Source organism: Brachyistius frenatus, unplaced genomic scaffold (assembly GCF_029030835.1).
Source record: "Brachyistius frenatus isolate BFR_SWC_R1_liver_20210118 unplaced genomic scaffold, ASM2903083v1 Contig_140, whole genome shotgun sequence".
NCBI classification, from domain to species: Eukaryota; Metazoa; Chordata; class Actinopteri; family Embiotocidae; genus Brachyistius; species Brachyistius frenatus.
The window spans coordinates 551,999-569,287 of record NW_027210739.1 but is presented as its reverse complement, the minus strand read 5'-3'; the positions used below and the strand labels follow the sequence as shown (position 1 = coordinate 569,287).

The 17,289-nt window shown below is 42.7% G+C and overlaps 1 protein-coding gene across 9 annotated transcripts in view; it reads left to right on the top strand.

The window, feature by feature from the left end:
- Positions 1-17,289, top strand: part of rgs3a (regulator of G protein signaling 3a) — a 121,565-nt gene that overhangs the window by 86,029 nt on the left and 18,247 nt on the right. For all 9 annotated transcript variants that reach the window (XM_069715262.1, XM_069715265.1, XM_069715264.1 and 6 more), the window contains one exon: positions 5,675-6,664. In XM_069715262.1, the coding sequence (XP_069571363.1) occupies positions 5,675-6,664 (990 nt within the window). The remainder of the gene's footprint in view (positions 1-5,674; positions 6,665-17,289) is intronic.

The following is a 17,289-nucleotide window of genomic DNA, read 5'->3' as shown; positions in this document are numbered from 1 at the left end:
ACATTTATTCATTTATTGATTTATGATCAGCTGCATTTATTGAGGATGGAGGTGGATTTGGCAAGTGTAACGTTGGATACATTAAACCATCAACTACCAATATCAGACGGAGTAGAGTGCAGCATGGGGAAAAGACTTTAATGCGCTTTAATGTAATGTCTTACTTAAAAACAAAAGGAGGACACAGGAAATGAAAGGGAAGGAAGAGATGAAGATGAAAGATGGCACTTGGTAATTGAGAAGCGGGAATGGTTTGGGGAAAGTACGAGGACAGAGTTCACAGGTACATCGTCTGCTTTCCTGGAGAACGCACAGAGCAGCTGCTCCCCCCCGGGGCTGGGTCTCTCGTTGCCGCGGTAACAGTGGGACAGAGGTCACGTGATTGTCTCTGGCCGACTCGTATTGCTGTCTTTATGAGAAGACTTCAGAGAGTTGGACCTTCAGCAGTGAAATATATTTATATATATATTTTTTAAATTAAGCTCATATTTGTCGATCTTTATTTCTTCAGGGAGATATTTTAGATATCAGACTGAAAAGGCGTTCATTGTTCTCACCTGGTTGTCCTGCGTTTCTTTTCTACCTCGTCCACATCATTAAACCGTGGAGTTAAATGTGAGGCTAGATTTGGTGTCGCTTCATTAGACAGTTGTTAAATTTAAGGTAAAATATGTGTCGAATTTTATGTCCAAATTAAAATAAGATTGTTTGATTATTTCCAGAGCTGTATTTTTATACTTTTGCACGTTAATAAGTCAGATTATGTTGGAAATAATGTCTTTTTAGCGTCCCTCCGCAGCACATTGGACTTTATAAGTGTCCCTTATAAGGGCGCGGACACATCTGCATTTAAGTACTCTTTTTTTCTAGTTGTTTTATCTATTTATTTATTTTAATTTCTGAACCAATTTAGTTTTGTGTTTGACTTTTTAGTGATTTGTTTTTTCCCTGTCTTTTAATCTTTAACATGTTGGTCCGGAGGATTCTTCAGTAAAAGGGACTAAACAGACTGAATTCTAGGAAATATGATAAACCTCACCAGCTGCTGATGTGTTACCTCCAGATCCTTCGAAGCCCACGTACAGTACTCGTGCCCGTTACTGCATCCAGCTCTCAACTGACGTATTAACAGGATCAGCTTGTTGCTCTGCAACGCTGTCAAGAAAAGCCAAACCAGATTGATTTCACAAGACTTTACTGGAACATATGTAGTGTTGAGGGAACAAATGTGTGAAAATATGAGAAAAATGCAAGATGTAAGATATGCACTTCTTTTCGTGGCATTAAGCAAAGTACTGGATGAATTCTACTTTTGACCCGATTATGGCACTACGGATGAAAAGTTGACAAATACCGGGAATGCCAGCGTCGGAGCACACAAATCCATTTATCAGCTGTTCAGGCAGCTCACTTTGAAGCAGAGATGTTAACGTCAGGGTGGCGCTTTAACGGACAAGTCAGATGACCACCGAAGTCACAAGGATTCATCCCCTGGGCCTCATGTCACCTACGTTTCAGTCTAATTTATCTAATAGTTGTCATCTTCAGTCTGGATCAAAGTGGCAGGTAGACTGATTGATCCCTACCCCCCCCCCCTCACTAAACAAAAACCTTTTTCTGGTGTTTTGGATATTTTTGCCTTTATTAGACCGAGAAAGTTTCGACGCAATAAACAATTGTATAAAGAGATTGCCGGTCAGAAAAATTCATTAATTTCATGAATTCGTTCATTGTTGAATTGTTGCTGATTCGTAGAGGAGAGGGTTCTCCAGTCTTTTGCTGTTTGATCTTTGACCACAAAGACGAACAAAACATTTACAATTTAAAAAAAAAAAAAAATGGTTTGGAGATTCACATCATTTTCATGTATTTTTGCCTTGAAGTTAGTGTTTGAATATAAATTCCTTTGTAGACCAGTAAACATCTTCTGAAAACATCCCTCTCCTCTCCTCCTCTCCTCTCCTCTCCTCTCCTCTCCTCTCCTCCATCCATTCACTCTCTTACCCCTCTCCTCTCCCTCTCCTCTCCTCTCCCTCTCCTCTCCTCTCCTCTCCTCTCCTCTCCTCTCCTCTCCTCTCCTCTCCTCTCCTCTCCTCTCCTCTCCTCTCCTCTCCTCTCCTCTCCTCTCCTCTCCTCTCCTCTCCTCTCCTCCTTCTCCTCCCCTCTCCCTCATCTCATCTCTGTGTCGTTGCCATCCACCCCCTCCCTCCTCCCCTCCTCCCCTCCTCCCCTCTCCTCCATCCATTCACTCTCTTACCCCTCATCTCTCTGCCTTTTAATGTGCTGGTTTTTCTTTTCCTGCTTAATTGAGGCAACAGCAGAGATTATATTCTGTTGAATCATTGATGACTTTGAGGCACATTGGAGAACACGTGGACTCTACATGCAAGCGTGCACACGCACAATTACAGGCTCACTAAAGAGATAAGTGTGTGTGTGTGTGTGTGTGTGTGTGTGTGTGTGTGTGTGTGTGTGTGTGTGTGTGTGTGTGTGTGTGTGTGTGTGTGTGTGTGTGTGTGTGTGTGTGTGTGTGTGTGTGTGTGTGTACAGAAGGGAGAGTGAGAAGGAACAACTGTATCTGACAGGACAGGTGGCTCCATTGTGTCTTTAGCCATAACTTCAGCTGTCAGCAGTTTGTGTTTGAGAGACAGCGGAGGAGAAATTGGGGTCAGCAAGATGCAGAAAAATAAATAAAACTGTTTAAAAATCTCAGGTCTAAATATATGATGGTTCGATACAGATGTTTATCCACTGACATTTCAAAGTGTTTTATTGCAAAATCAACATATTCGTACCGTAACAAGCCTTCTAAAACAATGGAAAGTCATTGTTTAGCGACAGTGACTCACTACTGTGACTCGAACCGCCACGAATAAAAGAAGACGAAGGGAGAGAGATGAAGACGGAGGCTTTACTTCCACTTTCATGAAAGTACATTTAATTAAAAAAAAATAGGTCTCGTACACCCTGTGCATGATCAACAAGCCTCGATGCCCGGGTTGTAACACTGCTGTGAACCATTTAGACAGAATCACAGGGAGGTTAAGGAGGAGTTAGAAAGCAACACGAGAGGTCTGCATCACCTTGAGGCAGCTGTATATATCCACGAACATCAAATTTGTATTTATAGCGCTGAATCACTCCTCTCGTCTCAGAGGGCTTCTCTGTAGACACACAGGGAAACGGTAAATGAAACCGGCAACACGCAAACAAACGAAGGAGGAGAAGAGCCAGTTGGCTTCGGCTACTCGGAGAAGGATTCTTTACAGAAAAGATACGACGCCCTGAAAAAGATCTTTCATTTAAAAAGCCGCGATCAGAGTCCCTCTTATTCGAGCTGTAAACTGATCCTGTTAATGCGAGATGTCATTTTCTGATCAAGCCAAGTCAGCCAGCAGATACTTGTCCCCAGACCAGAGGCTCTAATCCGCCTGGTTGAAGGTCACATACAGACTCAGTGCTCAGGGGACAACCCTGGAGCCCAATACCCACTTATGCAAAGCTTTATTATAAGCCCTTAAGTCAATGTATCATACTTCATAAAATTATGCCAGAGGGATCAGATAGTGTTTGTTTGATTTATTTGGCAGGTCTATAAATCCAACACCTATTATCACTCACACAACAAACATGAGAGTAATTATTAAGTATGTTGCAAGACATCAGAAGCAAACGTGTGCAAGAGATTATTTGGTTTGATGGGTGAATATTGTATTTTTAGGCTTTTTTAAATTCCAGACTTGAAGACAGCTTCACTGAGTTTTAGTACACAAAGAGAAGAAAGTGTCTCAAAACAGAGCCTTGAGGTTCTCCACACCCCAGTTAAGTAAAACAAAGTTTAATTTCAAACTTCCGTGTTCTGTATTCAGAAATATCCAGATTGTGCCTGAAGGAGATACTGTAGTACTTTCCATCCCAAACCACATCCATCAGTTCTGCTTCTACTCTGAGAAACTAAATCAAGAAAGGCTGTTTCTGTTCTTGGCCTACACTTTCTTACACACACATGAGCTACAATTTAGATTAAGGTTTTTTTTTTGGTTTATTTTTAATCATCCTGGTTTTAAGTCACCGAAAAGCTCTTTGCAAAGTTCACGAATGCAGGTCGAAAGTTTGTGAGCGAGTGTAACCGGGCCACTCGTATCTGGGGGAACTAATTTGAGCCGTAAAAGTACACAAACAGCTTGTGTAATATCATGAGAGCTGCCAGAGAGGACGCAACGTTAGCTCCAATTAGAGCAGCGCGTCTTGTGACTGCAGCTCGTCATCATGGGTTAAATTCTCCAGCACAATGAGGCCCTTCACTAGACCTGCTGCAGACTTAACGAAGGGAGAATTGATTTTGTAGACTTTGCTGAAGACTTGTGATTTCACAAATGTGCACAAAGATCCAGAGAGTAGATTTCTCATATTTTTGGTTTGACCAACAAGAAACTTCCTGTGGTTGAACCGTCGCTTTAAAACGACCATACCTCATTTATAATATGACTTTATACTTTAGATTTCATATCACTGTTGAAAACCAGAGCGTCATCTGTTTTTAGGAGTATTTGTACATCCCCTCTGGTTTGAGCTGGACCACGGCCAACACATGTTGATGAGCTACTGCATCTGAATAAGCACATATATATAAGTCTCTTAGTCCTCAAATATTTTGGTCCAGAACTCAACAACTTTATGACAAAATCAAAACCTCTAACTAACGCGTTGAACCCACGTGTTTGACTCAAATGTTAAAAAATTTACACAAACATATAATCCCAAATTAGAAGAAAAAAAAAATCGTATTTCCTTAATTCAGCCCGACATATCTGGTGTCATTGACAACGTTGTGACATTTAATCGAATAAAATAAAATTCTGTGGGTTTGAATGATGTTGCTCCACTCAAAATGCATTTGTAATGATCCGCCCACTGAGCGCTCTGTGAGCTGCAGGAGTTTAAAGCAGCTTTTAAAACCAGCAGATTTTTGGAAGGAAGAACTACAGATAGATGTGTTATGTTTGGGCTCGGGAGGTGCGTGAGGACAGTGAGGGCTCGTATGTGTGCGGTCAGTTCAGCCGGAGGGAAATATATCATACTTGTAAATGATCTGAACCATGAACAGATATTTCACCGGCTCGAACACACAGCAGAAGAAATCTCACAAATTACTGCAAAAGCTTTGTCTTGTTTTTTTGTTTTTTTACACAGTACCTACTTAGTTTGACTGAATCACAGCAGAGAGCTCCAGTCTAGTACAAACGGTACAATTACATATGATGTGGTGTAATGACACCTCGGATGGATGGGCAGACTGGCATGTCACATTTATCTCCCAGTTGGACGAGCTCCACAGTGGGCTCTGTGATGCTCGTAGGTGTTCCTGATCCGACACGTTTGTCTCCGTCCCCTCGGCGCAGAGCATCCACGTCTCTCGGGGAAGTCATAGGCGGCGCGATCGGCATTTAAAATGACACCGTGACCTTCTCAAAAGACATTACAGATCACATCAATACGTAGCCTGGCGGAAATATTTCAAAACCAAATTCAGTGAGCGGGTTTGGACTTGTTGAAATTTTTTGCCAATGGCAGCAAATTGAATCCCAAAATGGATTTACGTTGTGTTGTCGGTGCACTAATTGTCCAAACGGCTTTGACTGACCGTTCTCTCCGTCTGTCTTCCTCTCTCTAGATGTTGGAGCCGAAGGTGGATGCCTCTTCATGTGAGCTGGGCGGAGGAGGAGATGCAGGAGGAGGCGTGCGCCTCCACCTGCCTCCGCGCAGCTCCGAGGGCGAGGAGAGCAGCCTGTATCCCTCCAGCCCCTCGGAGCCCCCGACGCTGGGCAGCCCTCGCACCTCCTCCCCCCTCTCCCCCCTGGACGAGATCTACATGCCCCTCGGAGGTCTGATGGGGTCAGGGGAGCGACACAAGGTGCCTCCCACGCCCCCTCCCTCCACGGAGGGGGAGGACGGCAAGAGTATGGAAGGGCACGAGATGGAGATCTGGAGAGAGAGGAAGGATGAAGAGTGCAAGAGAGACGAAGAGGAGGAAGAGGAGGAGGATGGCAGAAAGAGTGCGGAAAGTGATGTGGGGGATAAAGAAGAAGGAGGAGAAGAAGAGGACGGCGAGAGGAATGAGGAGGAGGTCAACTTTAACCTGGTGGTGTCAAACACGGATGACGACAACGTGTCCGAGCCGCCCGACACCAACGCTCCGCCTTCCTCCTCCTCATCCTCATTCGTCATCCCGGAGCTGCGCCTGGATCGCTCCTTCAGCGCCGACGCCCTCTCCTCACCCAACACCGACGAGGAAGAGTACGACGAAGACGACGACGAGGAGTCCGAGGAGGAGGACGACGAAGACGACAGCGATGACGCCTACCTGCAGCGCAGCGACAGCAAGCGCCGCAGCATGGTGGAGGGCGCCACGTGCGAGAAACACGGAGGAGGCGGGCTCAGTGTGCAGAACTCCCTCCGACGGCGCACGCACAGCGAAGGCAGCCTGCTGCAGGACCCCCGCACGCCCTGCTTCACCTCCGACAACGCCATCAACTGCCTGGAGGCGGGGGGAGGGCACCACAAGGGCGGCTGGACGCTACCGTCACCCAAGACCTTGAAGAAAGAGCTGACCAAGAATGGAGGCTCCATGCATCAGCTGTGTATGCTGTTCTCTGGGAGGAAGGTGAGCAACTCACTGTCAATCAAGAACACATCCACAGCGGTAAAGTACAGACAATAGACTATTTCATCTTTTTCTTTCTGACCTCATCATGCTCAGTAGAACACATAATGCAGCTCCAAGCCTTTATCTCTTTTTCTATTGCATCAGCAAGTTTTTATAGCAGCTCACACCAAAGTTTCAGTTCACTGGTTTCTGCAAAAAGAGTGACATCAAGTGTTGAAACAGAGCAATTGCATAAAAATCCTTCCGCTCTCAGGGTGTCAATCAAGCAAGAATGTTCAGTCTTAAAAGTCAAATTTATCTCACACAGACATCCACCGTGACATCTGGAGCTGACCTGCACATAAACAGTAGATATATCGGCCTAAGTGGTCATTACTCTCTCTACTGTCTAAATAGTGGGATTATTTATGTGACAGAAGTGTTTTGCGACTATTTTCTACCAACTTGAGTTCTATAGTTAATATATATATTTTTAAGATGCAATTCTCAGTGTATATATATTTCTCAATCGAGGATAAATTTATAGCACCGTCTCCCACATTGCATTCACAGTATACATTCATATGTACAATAACATTTTGTTTTAAAAGTGCAAAAATATTTCATCAGTGAGTCAGTAGTTGTTAAAAGCTTCACTGTAATTATAATTAGAGGTTAGATGTAAAATAATACTCTATTAAGAAGTAGTCTGGCGCTGATTTTCGTGCAGGCTGTAGTTGTTCGCGTTGTCCAGCAGATGGCAGCATCCGGCAAGTCTCACACCACTGTCTCCTCTTTTCTCACCTTTCGGCCAGTGTTGAGTAATTCAGAAATCTTACCGTCTCATTTTCCTGTTAACTATGAACTCATATGTTTTATAATTTTCCCGAGAATGAAACACTTTAACTGGAAAGCAGACAGCTCATCACCTCTGCCATAAGATCTTTAAAACAACATGTGAAATCCCTTTTAGTGGAAATTAGGAGGAACGATAACTAAACGACAAAGAATTTGAAGGAGTCAGAGGATTTATTTTGAACTCTTTTGATACTTACAAACCTTACAAAGAGTCTCAAAATGTGTGCAGGTCGTACCAAACAAATAGAAATGAATATAACAATACCAGGTCTGATTAATCCCTACACAAACAAATAAAAACACAAACAAAAGTCCCAGAAAATAACTTCACCAAAATAAATACAGAGATGGCACCAACTAATAATCCCAGTGTCTCTAGACAGACAGTATAGATGATACTCCAGCCCATTTACTGTCCTCAACATCCCATCACAGACCTTTTTTATTTTCATTGTTCTTTGCTCAAAATATTGCAATCAGCTCAGGACAATAAAACAAAAGAAGGACAGGTTTTCACACAACAGACACTCTGTCCCTGCCGAGCACAGAACAAACTCCTGCACACAGCTATTTCATCAGGAATGGTTTTCTAAGAAAAATATAATACGAGTGCAGACAAATGGAAAGAAAATGGAGTGAAACAAACAAGACGAGTTATTTTTCCTGCCTCGACGGTGTTATCGGAGCGCTACGAGCATCCCACAGACTTCATGACAAAATAGTGACGGAGCAGATCAAGCGCTCCCGTTATCATCGTTGAATATCAGAAGTGCTGTTCCTCTTCATCTGCCTCTCCTTCCACAAGGCTGTCAACACGCTCTGCAGCCTTAAATGGCAGCGTGTGTGCACGCTGTGCAGAGCAGGAATGCGGCCGGCGAGGCTGCAGTTTGTTGGTCTTGGCAGGTTGAAAGGTAATTTTACTACCTATTGGCGTCGTGGACGCCGTTCCTTCGAGGCTACCTGTCAAACCCGCTCATTCATAAATCATGTGACATCTCTAGGTGCAGAATGTGTGTGTGTGTGTGTGTGTGTGTGTGTGTGTGTGTGTGTGTGTGTGTGTGTGTGTGTGTGTGTGTGTGTGTGTGTGTGTGTGTGTATTCTCTTTGCAAATCGAAACTGGAATTAGGATTACATGTCTTTTGGGCTGTTTTGGATTGAGTTCCTAGATTTCACTTGGCAAATGCCTCCAAAGCTCATTTCTTTTATTTATTTATTTAGTTATTCCATTAATACATTTATCATTATGAGTACTTAGAGATGAATGTCTGAATTTGTCTGATTTAAGATTTAACATCAGTTACCATGAAATATAAGACATTTTGCAGCGACTTCTACGCTCACATTTGTGTTTACTTGAAGCTTTTGCCTGAAAATGACAAAGTCAGGAGTCAAAAGGGCTCTTAGAGTAACAAATGTGTGTATGTACATTATAGAGAGACTCCCCCACCGCCCCCTCCCTCGAGGTCACCTCTCTTTGCCCTTGTCAGCCAGTGTTTACTTGGCCTTTAACGAGCACCAACTCTGATCCCATCCTTTTTTTTTTTCCGCTCTGCATCTTTTCCTCTCACTTGATGTCTTTAGTGGCCTTTTCATCAACGGGAGGAAAGCCAGTGAGGGACAGTGAGCAGGTTTTTTGCTGCCAAATCAAACCTGCTTTTTATGCAACACATGGCTTTTCAAAATAAAGTTAATTTAAGCCAAAAGTTCTTGGAAAAGATACGGAAACATGAATAAATATTTGTACTGTCATATCAGTATGTAGTAATGCGTTTGAAAGATAATGATTATAAATGATATCGCTTGAGGGATGCACTATTAGGACAAATCTTTCAGGACCACGAGGGAGGTGAAAAATGGAAACGATGCTGGTCTAAGAATAAATCCTTTTGGTACGCCATGTGAATATTGTGCATCATGAGACAAGCAAAGGCATCTGTTTACATAGGAAGCTTCTGAGAGTCAAATCTGATTGAGCAGGACATCCTTTTCTACCTTGTTGAGGACTGTAAATCCACTTCCAAATACTATAGTAGCCAAAGATAGACGCCTCTGATTAATGAAAATATCAACTACCAAAGGATTACGGTGGTCAAAGAATATTTTATTCTACATTTATCATAACAGCATCACTGAAGCATTTAGAAAAATCAAACATTTTGTTTGCGTGGTCTGAATGTTTGTTTGAAATCTGGATTTACAGTCAAGTCAGCAGTTTTCTCTCTTCTAAGGAACTAAATGAAACAACATTGTTCATCAGTTGGAGCAACATTTACAACATTTCTCTCCTTTTTATGACTCATTCTAATTGTAAAACATTAAAAACAAAAGTGGTTTTACATTATTTAACAGTGGCAAAAAGAGGGAGATGAAATGTCTTGTTTGGCTTCAACAGCACTTAAAAATCAGCGCTTTAACCGGAGATTTCCACTTAATGTTGGTGCACTGTCATTATTTCTGTCTGAAACAAACATGCTGCACATTTAAATGAATGTTTCTAAAGTAAAATGGATATTTCTGCTTCGGCCCGGGCGTAAAAATAAAAGAAGAGTGAAACGGGAAAATTGAGAGAAATGATTTGTGCTGTTGTCAGTGAATACAGCAGATTATCTGTTTGTGAGGCTAAACGAGGATGAACACTAAAGAGCAATCTAATACTAGGAAAACAGCACACACGGCTTCATCTAACCTGAATCACTCACCTCTGTCCTTGGGGCCAAATCAGAAAAGGTTTTATTGATTCACAAACACGGAAGGATCAGAAAATAGAACACACACCGACACAAACATGACGCTGTAATCATTTCTTTTGGCCGACTTCTGCGACCGAATTAATTTGTTGGGCTTGTAACAAAAACAATAGAGAGTCGAAAGCAATAACATCCGTGTGGATTTTGTTTCAAGGGGAACCTTTTAGAGCAGCGAGTACATTACACGGAGAGGTAAAGACAACAGCCATGAGCTCAGGACAACATGTTTGGAGTAATGTACTCTGTAGAGTGGAGAGTCTTCATATCTCGGACTGAACATCTGCTGGTCTGTGATAAGCAGGATAAACATTTACAGGAACTTAAACGTGCTATTCGAGGGCCACGTACAAAAATATTAGCAAACTGTGTGCTCTCTTTAAGTCGTGGTTAAGTACCTCAGCTACATGTCCCGCATGCCTTCGGCAGTCTTCCAGGACGAAGCTATTAACGCCGATCTCTCTTCATTCCCCGGGCCTTGATGTCCACGTCTCTAATTTTAGCTGAAAGGTTAAAGGATGAAATAGGCACAGTACTCGTTCATATCGAGATTGTGACGCGCACGTGGCCAGAACTAATAATAGCTTGTTTTGAACTACGAGGAGTTCGTGGAAACGATTTAAAAAAACGCGATGCGCCGATGACCGCCGTGTCGTCGCCGTACGAGACAAAAGAGACGCCGCGGGTAATTTTGCCAAAGGCCAAAGTTTAGATCCGACTCAGCGCGTGTTGATTAGCAGCACTGTGCCACACTGAATGAATAATACCGGAGGTACACATGTGGCCTCGCTTCTGTTTAACTGTACACTGGATGGCCTGGACGGGACAAAAGGTCTCTGAAGTTCAAACCCATGCAGGATGAAGCCGGGTCGCTCGCGTCCAGTCAAACACTAAATGAGTAACGTGTAAACATTTACTGAGGAGGTCGAACAAACTTCCAGAACAGTCAACGCAGCATTCAAAGAATGTATTGGCAATTTCGGTTTTCCTTCACTGTGAAATTTCAATAACGACACTCGTGAGAGTCGTTCACATTATGGAAGGAAATATACAGTTTGAGATTTCCCTAAATGGTAAAAAAAACAAACACTTATGTAAGACGAGAACTTTTTTATTTTTTCATTTATGAGGGAATTCTTGTGTCTTGTTGTGAAAGCGGAGACGTCTTCCTCGCTCGCCGGGTTAAGTGCTCGTGTCGTCTGGAGGCTCCCAGCATGTTGTTCTGCCATAGCTCGCCGTCTGTTTTGCTTTTTATTTGGATGCTTAAAAAGGAAGAGGAATGCACATGCAGGCAGAGTGTAAGAGCACAAGCCAACAAACGTGACATGGACCTACAACTCCAAAGACAAAACTAACTTTTTATCTTTAATATGCAAACGAATACACAGAGTAGTGATTCCTTTGCAAGTTGTGCTCTCAGACTTAAGATTGTAGACAAAACTAGACAAAACCGCACAGTCATCGCTTTTCGTTGTTGTTGTTGTTGTTGCGAGGAGTCGAGTTTGGCTGCGGTCGATTGTGTTGTGTTCACGTCTTGTTTACTAAATATGCACATATTTCTGGGAAGGTTGTCCTCTATCAGTCCGGGACGAATACAGCAGATATTGTTTGTTCACACTGACAGGAAGGGGAAACGTCGTGGCCGCCGCGATAGTCTTCTGGGAAGAGCTATCGTTTTCACTCAGTCATGTATTTAATTTAATATTACTATCTTTTAGCCAGGACATCATGTCTTGTTTCAGTCCATGTTGTCTTGTGAGGTCATGCAGACAGTAAAGCAAAATTTAATTCAGTCATTCAATTCGTCACAAATTCACACAATGATTCCTAAAACAAATTTTATTTTACGTCGTCAGTTTAAACTTCGGACTCTTTTTACACCTGCAGAATTATTCGAGACCGTTTCCAAAACTATTAAATAAACAGAAATACACTTTTTGCTTTTTTCCCCCCTGAAATGAAAGCGCTTCGTCTCGGTGGAACTCTTCGTGCTCTCTCAGGAGAGTTCAAGGATCCCCACGATAAATCCTGCTTGACAGGGAAGCTCCCCCCCCCCCACACACACACACACACACACACACACACACACACACACACACACACACACACACACACACACACACACACACACACACACACACACACACACACACACACACACACACACACACACACACACACACACACACACACACACACAAATCTCCATCACAAAGGCCAACTAATCCCCGGCTAATGAACCTAGCTTTCCTCTTGTTTATTTGTCATCAATTGTTTTTGCTCTTTGTGATTACTCAGGAGGGTTAATGAGCTTCTTGGATAGTTTCTACTCCGTGCATGAAAGTGTCGTGGGAGCATACTGCTTTTGTTTTCATCCATTAAATCTGATATCGCTGTAATAAAGTGTGAATCAGGGCTATAATAGCTTCAATTGACACTAATTCTAAAAAAATGTGTTCCTGGTTGTTTCCCAAATGAACGGAAGAGGAAAGGAGTCAGACGCTGGATGTCAGCACACAGAAGTCCTTGACTCAGTACTTGTAACTTTATCCACATTTTAACAGGCTGTTGGACATTTATTGACGTTTGACAAAGTTAGTGACAACACAACAGCAGCGTTGTTGTTCCTAATGAGTGACACACAATTCAGACTGCCGAACCTCGGAGCTGTGAGACTGAGTGACTTCATTAGCTTTTGTGACTGAACAAATGAAGTTGATGATGATAATCATGACTCATACAATAACACAAATACGCAGCACATGTAATGCAGAGTTTCGACTCGCCGATATGCAGCAGTTACGAACAGCTTCTTTATTTCCTCAGTGACCCTTTAATTTCAAACGTTATGAAGAGTTTTAATGATCTCTCGTCAGACGATGTCACGACACTTGATAGCTGGACTCGTGTCAGCTGACTCATTGCTCCCTGCCCACCTTAGTGTCTTACAGTTAGTTAATGCACTTGGGTTATTAAACATTAAATGGTGGGACTTTGGATGCTGTCAGCGGTGCAACGAAGGACCCGACTGACGTTCATGTGCTCCAAGAGACGATCCAGAAGGCCTCGTTTCATACTTGCATCCTGTGGAGGTGTTTGCAGTGCTCGTTGCCATAGCAGTGTTTTGGCCGAGTAAGGGCCCTCTTACGTAATTGTTGATAGATGATGTCTCGCTTGTACGTACGCACACATGCAGATACACAAACTCACACTGCGTAGTCTGGATCACTGATGTGCAAAAGACACAGAGTAGATGTGACCTGAATAAACAGACAAATACATCTTCACAAAAGGATTTTATGACGAAGACACAACTGGAATCCAGCAACATTTATTTTTTAATCCCAGCTGATTTTGGTCCGAAGCAGGGTTCGAGCTCGACAGGTCGCCGGTCCACACAGAAAGGCACTTGTCCCAGTCGGGGTTCGAACCCCGGACCTCCTGCCGTGAGGCGACAGTGCTAAACGCTGCAACACCCTGAACCAATCTTTGAAAAAGGAAATACAGTCACTAACATTACTGATGCCGATTTTAAGAAAATGTATCACAGATTTTGTTTGACAAACACCTGAAATCTATTACCATTTTCTAAAGCCTTCTTTCATGTTGTTTGACATTGTAGGATTCACTTCGAAGCATCAGATCGTTTTGTCCAAGTCTCTGCATGTTCTGTCTCGGGTAAAAAAAAAAATAAAGGCGCATACAGCGTGATAACAAGAACGTGATGTACTCTATCCGCATGCCAACTATGTGGCCCGCATCAGCACATAACCCGGGTGGGGTTTGAATTATAATTATACACACATGTAGCTGTGCAGCAGTTACACACAGAAACAGGACAGACACACTCTCACTTCGACCCCCAGGAGGCTGGAGGTGACCAATCAAACACGCCGTCCTCACAGGATGGGAACAACCAGGTTCACTGTTAGTGATTAGAATAAAGCGTGCAATATGATATAAAACATTTAACTGGGCTGAAAAACATTGTTCTGAACTGGGTTTTTTGTTTTGTGCTTCTTAGTATGAATACAACAAAGTGTAGTATGTCCTACATTCAAACAAACAGTCTGCTCATCAGGAAATCAACCATGCAGTTTGCTGTAATGAGACAAAATGACAATAATAACAATAAGTTCACATAATTTATGACATAAACGACATCGTTGCAAAACAACTGCATTAACTCACAAAAAGCTCTTTTGTTTTGTTTGTTTGTTTGTTTCGTCCCAAAAGGAAAGACATGTTTATTTGTAAAGCACATTGAAACAACAAGGTAATTCAAAGTGCTTCGTCACCTCACGGCATTCAGGTTGTGGGTTCGAACGGGTTTTGTGATTTCTTTTAGTGCATTTAGTTCATAAATTACAACCACCGGTGTCCTAATATGATTTTTTTTTTTTTTTTTTACGCATTGGTTTAGTTTTTAGGGAGTTCTTTGTACATGGAAATGAATGACACAATGAAAACAAAATGTATTTTTTAAAGATGTTGGTTTTCATTATAAAAACAAAAGTCAATGAGGTTTGGAACTTGAAATCACGGGCAGCAGCTTTAATCTCGTCTGCCACACACATCGGGGCCATCAGTAAAGTCCGATATTTGGTGGCTCGTATGTGTTGTTTACTTCCATTAGGAGGTGAAGCACGACCTTCACATCGTTCTCCAAGCCGCCGCCGTTGGCATCTCATCGGTAGCATTCATACTCTCCCTCCCCGATGCCATACATCTCTTCCTTTCCTCGTAATAATCCTGCTTTTATGGCATCCGGCCCTTCGGTCTGGCTTGTTAAACAAAAGTCACGTTGCTGGTGATTGACTGAAAGTAGCACCTGAAACTCACAACGCTCCACCTCCTCAAGTTAATATTACAAACACCCTCCTGGAAGTGTGACGGCGTGATAGATGTGTCACACGTAAATGGTGAAACACTGCAATTAAATGTGAGGGATGTGTTTGCTCTGATGCAGCGACCGCTGGAGTTCAGTCTGGTGACGTGAAGGAGGAAATGTTCAGCTGATCAGGATAGCGATTGGTGAAGTAGTCAGTTAGTTCACCTTTATTATTATATTATATACTATATTATTACAGCAGTAAACACCTGACGGACCTGTTATGGACAGGAAATGGTCAAATGCATCATGGAAGAACATCTCTAAAAAAATACACTTCATAAGCGTGTTGTACCCAACTTGACTGTTGTACCAGTTATATTTTATGATTCAGGACCATCTCAACATAGACTAAGCAGCTATGATAAGATTTTTGCTGCCAGCGTTAAACAGCCACCGAGGAACCATGAAAAGAAATCATGCTGGTGTCTGACTGTACGAGGTCGACATTACGATTTACTCATTTTTGTATAAATTTATCTCTTAAACCCACTTCAAGAGAAATAGAGATATTCTAAAACACATCCTCAGATGTTTTTATGCACCCTGTATCCAGAAATAACAACATTCAAGGAGCGAGACTCATTAATATTTAGTGACAAAGCCATGATCTGTGCTAATTGCCTTTTAAGAGTATCTGCCATCGAGGAAGACTTCGGAGCGTGAGCGCATTAAGCTGATCAAATTTGTAAGCACATCTTTTTCTCTCTGTTCCCACCTTCCTCTGTAAGCTGGCAGTTTTCTCACTGAAAAAGCTGGAGCTTTTTCAAAATGCTCTCTGGGGTGCATCAATTTAAACGTCTGCTCGGTCTGTCAGATTTTTTTCAAAACAAAGACCTAAACCCCCACAGGAAGGGGTCAGATGTCACGGGGCAGTAAAGTAAAAAATATGACTTTCTCTAACTTCCTCTGCCATCACTCATTTTAATGCAGCTGATTACACAGCTGTTACTGGTAACTTTTTATTTATGTTGATTTTGTCAGACAGCGTCACACCTATAAAACTGGCGCGGTATCTTGAGCTCTATCTGTTCTACTTCTTACCAGATGTTAACCTTGATTCGCAGTTTTAATAACTAAAAGCAGCGGAGGAGAAGATTTAACTGATTTTCCATTGTTTACTCAGGTCTCTACTAAAATGAGCTGCGAACAGTGCAGCCGATGGATGGAAGTTGATTTCACAACAAACAAACAAAAACAGCATTTGAAAATGTTGATGGATTAAAGTAAATGCACTGCCACAGATTGCAGGCTTGAGTTCAAAATTGCAAAGCTATTACTAACTAACTTACATAACCAATGTAGCATGATAAGAAAATATGTCTGCATGGTCGGCCCCAACTGGGAGTCGTTGGCCCAATGCTTTTTCCTGATGGTCCGTCCGTGGGTCGCTGCCAGCCTCGGAAAGAATTACGATCCTGCAGCCGTTTTAAAATTCCAGGCAGAAAGGTCGGCCGCCGGTCAGAAAATGTCCCCAAAAAACAAGAAAAACAAAAAAAAACGTTTTAATGGACAGCTCCAGTTCCAGGGCTGAGTGACCTGACAGCTTTTCACAGAGCATCTCCAAGAGGTGACGCTGTACCGGCATTGTTCATTAACATCCTGTGACATGGGAAGTACTCACGCAGGAAGCAGCCATCTCCTGAGAGGTGCTGAATAACAGGAGGCGCAGGAGAGTCAGATCAAGCACAAAATACACTCTCCTTCTGTATTAAAAGCATACACCCCCCCCCCCCCCCATAGACACACACACAATGTGCAGACAATACACCTATTGTAACCAATTTCATTGGAGTAGAAATGAGTCAGTGTCCCGTCTGTAGGTCACTGAGCTCATTCTCAGATATCAATGAATATTGTGGTCGTCCCATTGTACTCTGTGTGTGTGTGTGTGTGTGTGTGTGTGTGTGTGTGTGTGTGTGTGTGTGTGTGTGTGTGTGTGTGTGTGTGTGTGTGTGTGTGTGTGTGTGTGTGTGTGTGTGTGTGTGTGTGTGTGTGTGTGTGTGTGTGTTAGCATTGGCAATTCACTTCTACAAGACACACACACACACATTCATAAATCACTCTGCCACAGCTACGACCACGCGTTTGTTTTATTTCCTTTCATTTGCAAAGGAAGTCGGAAAAATATTTCCTGTGGTGTAAATTGA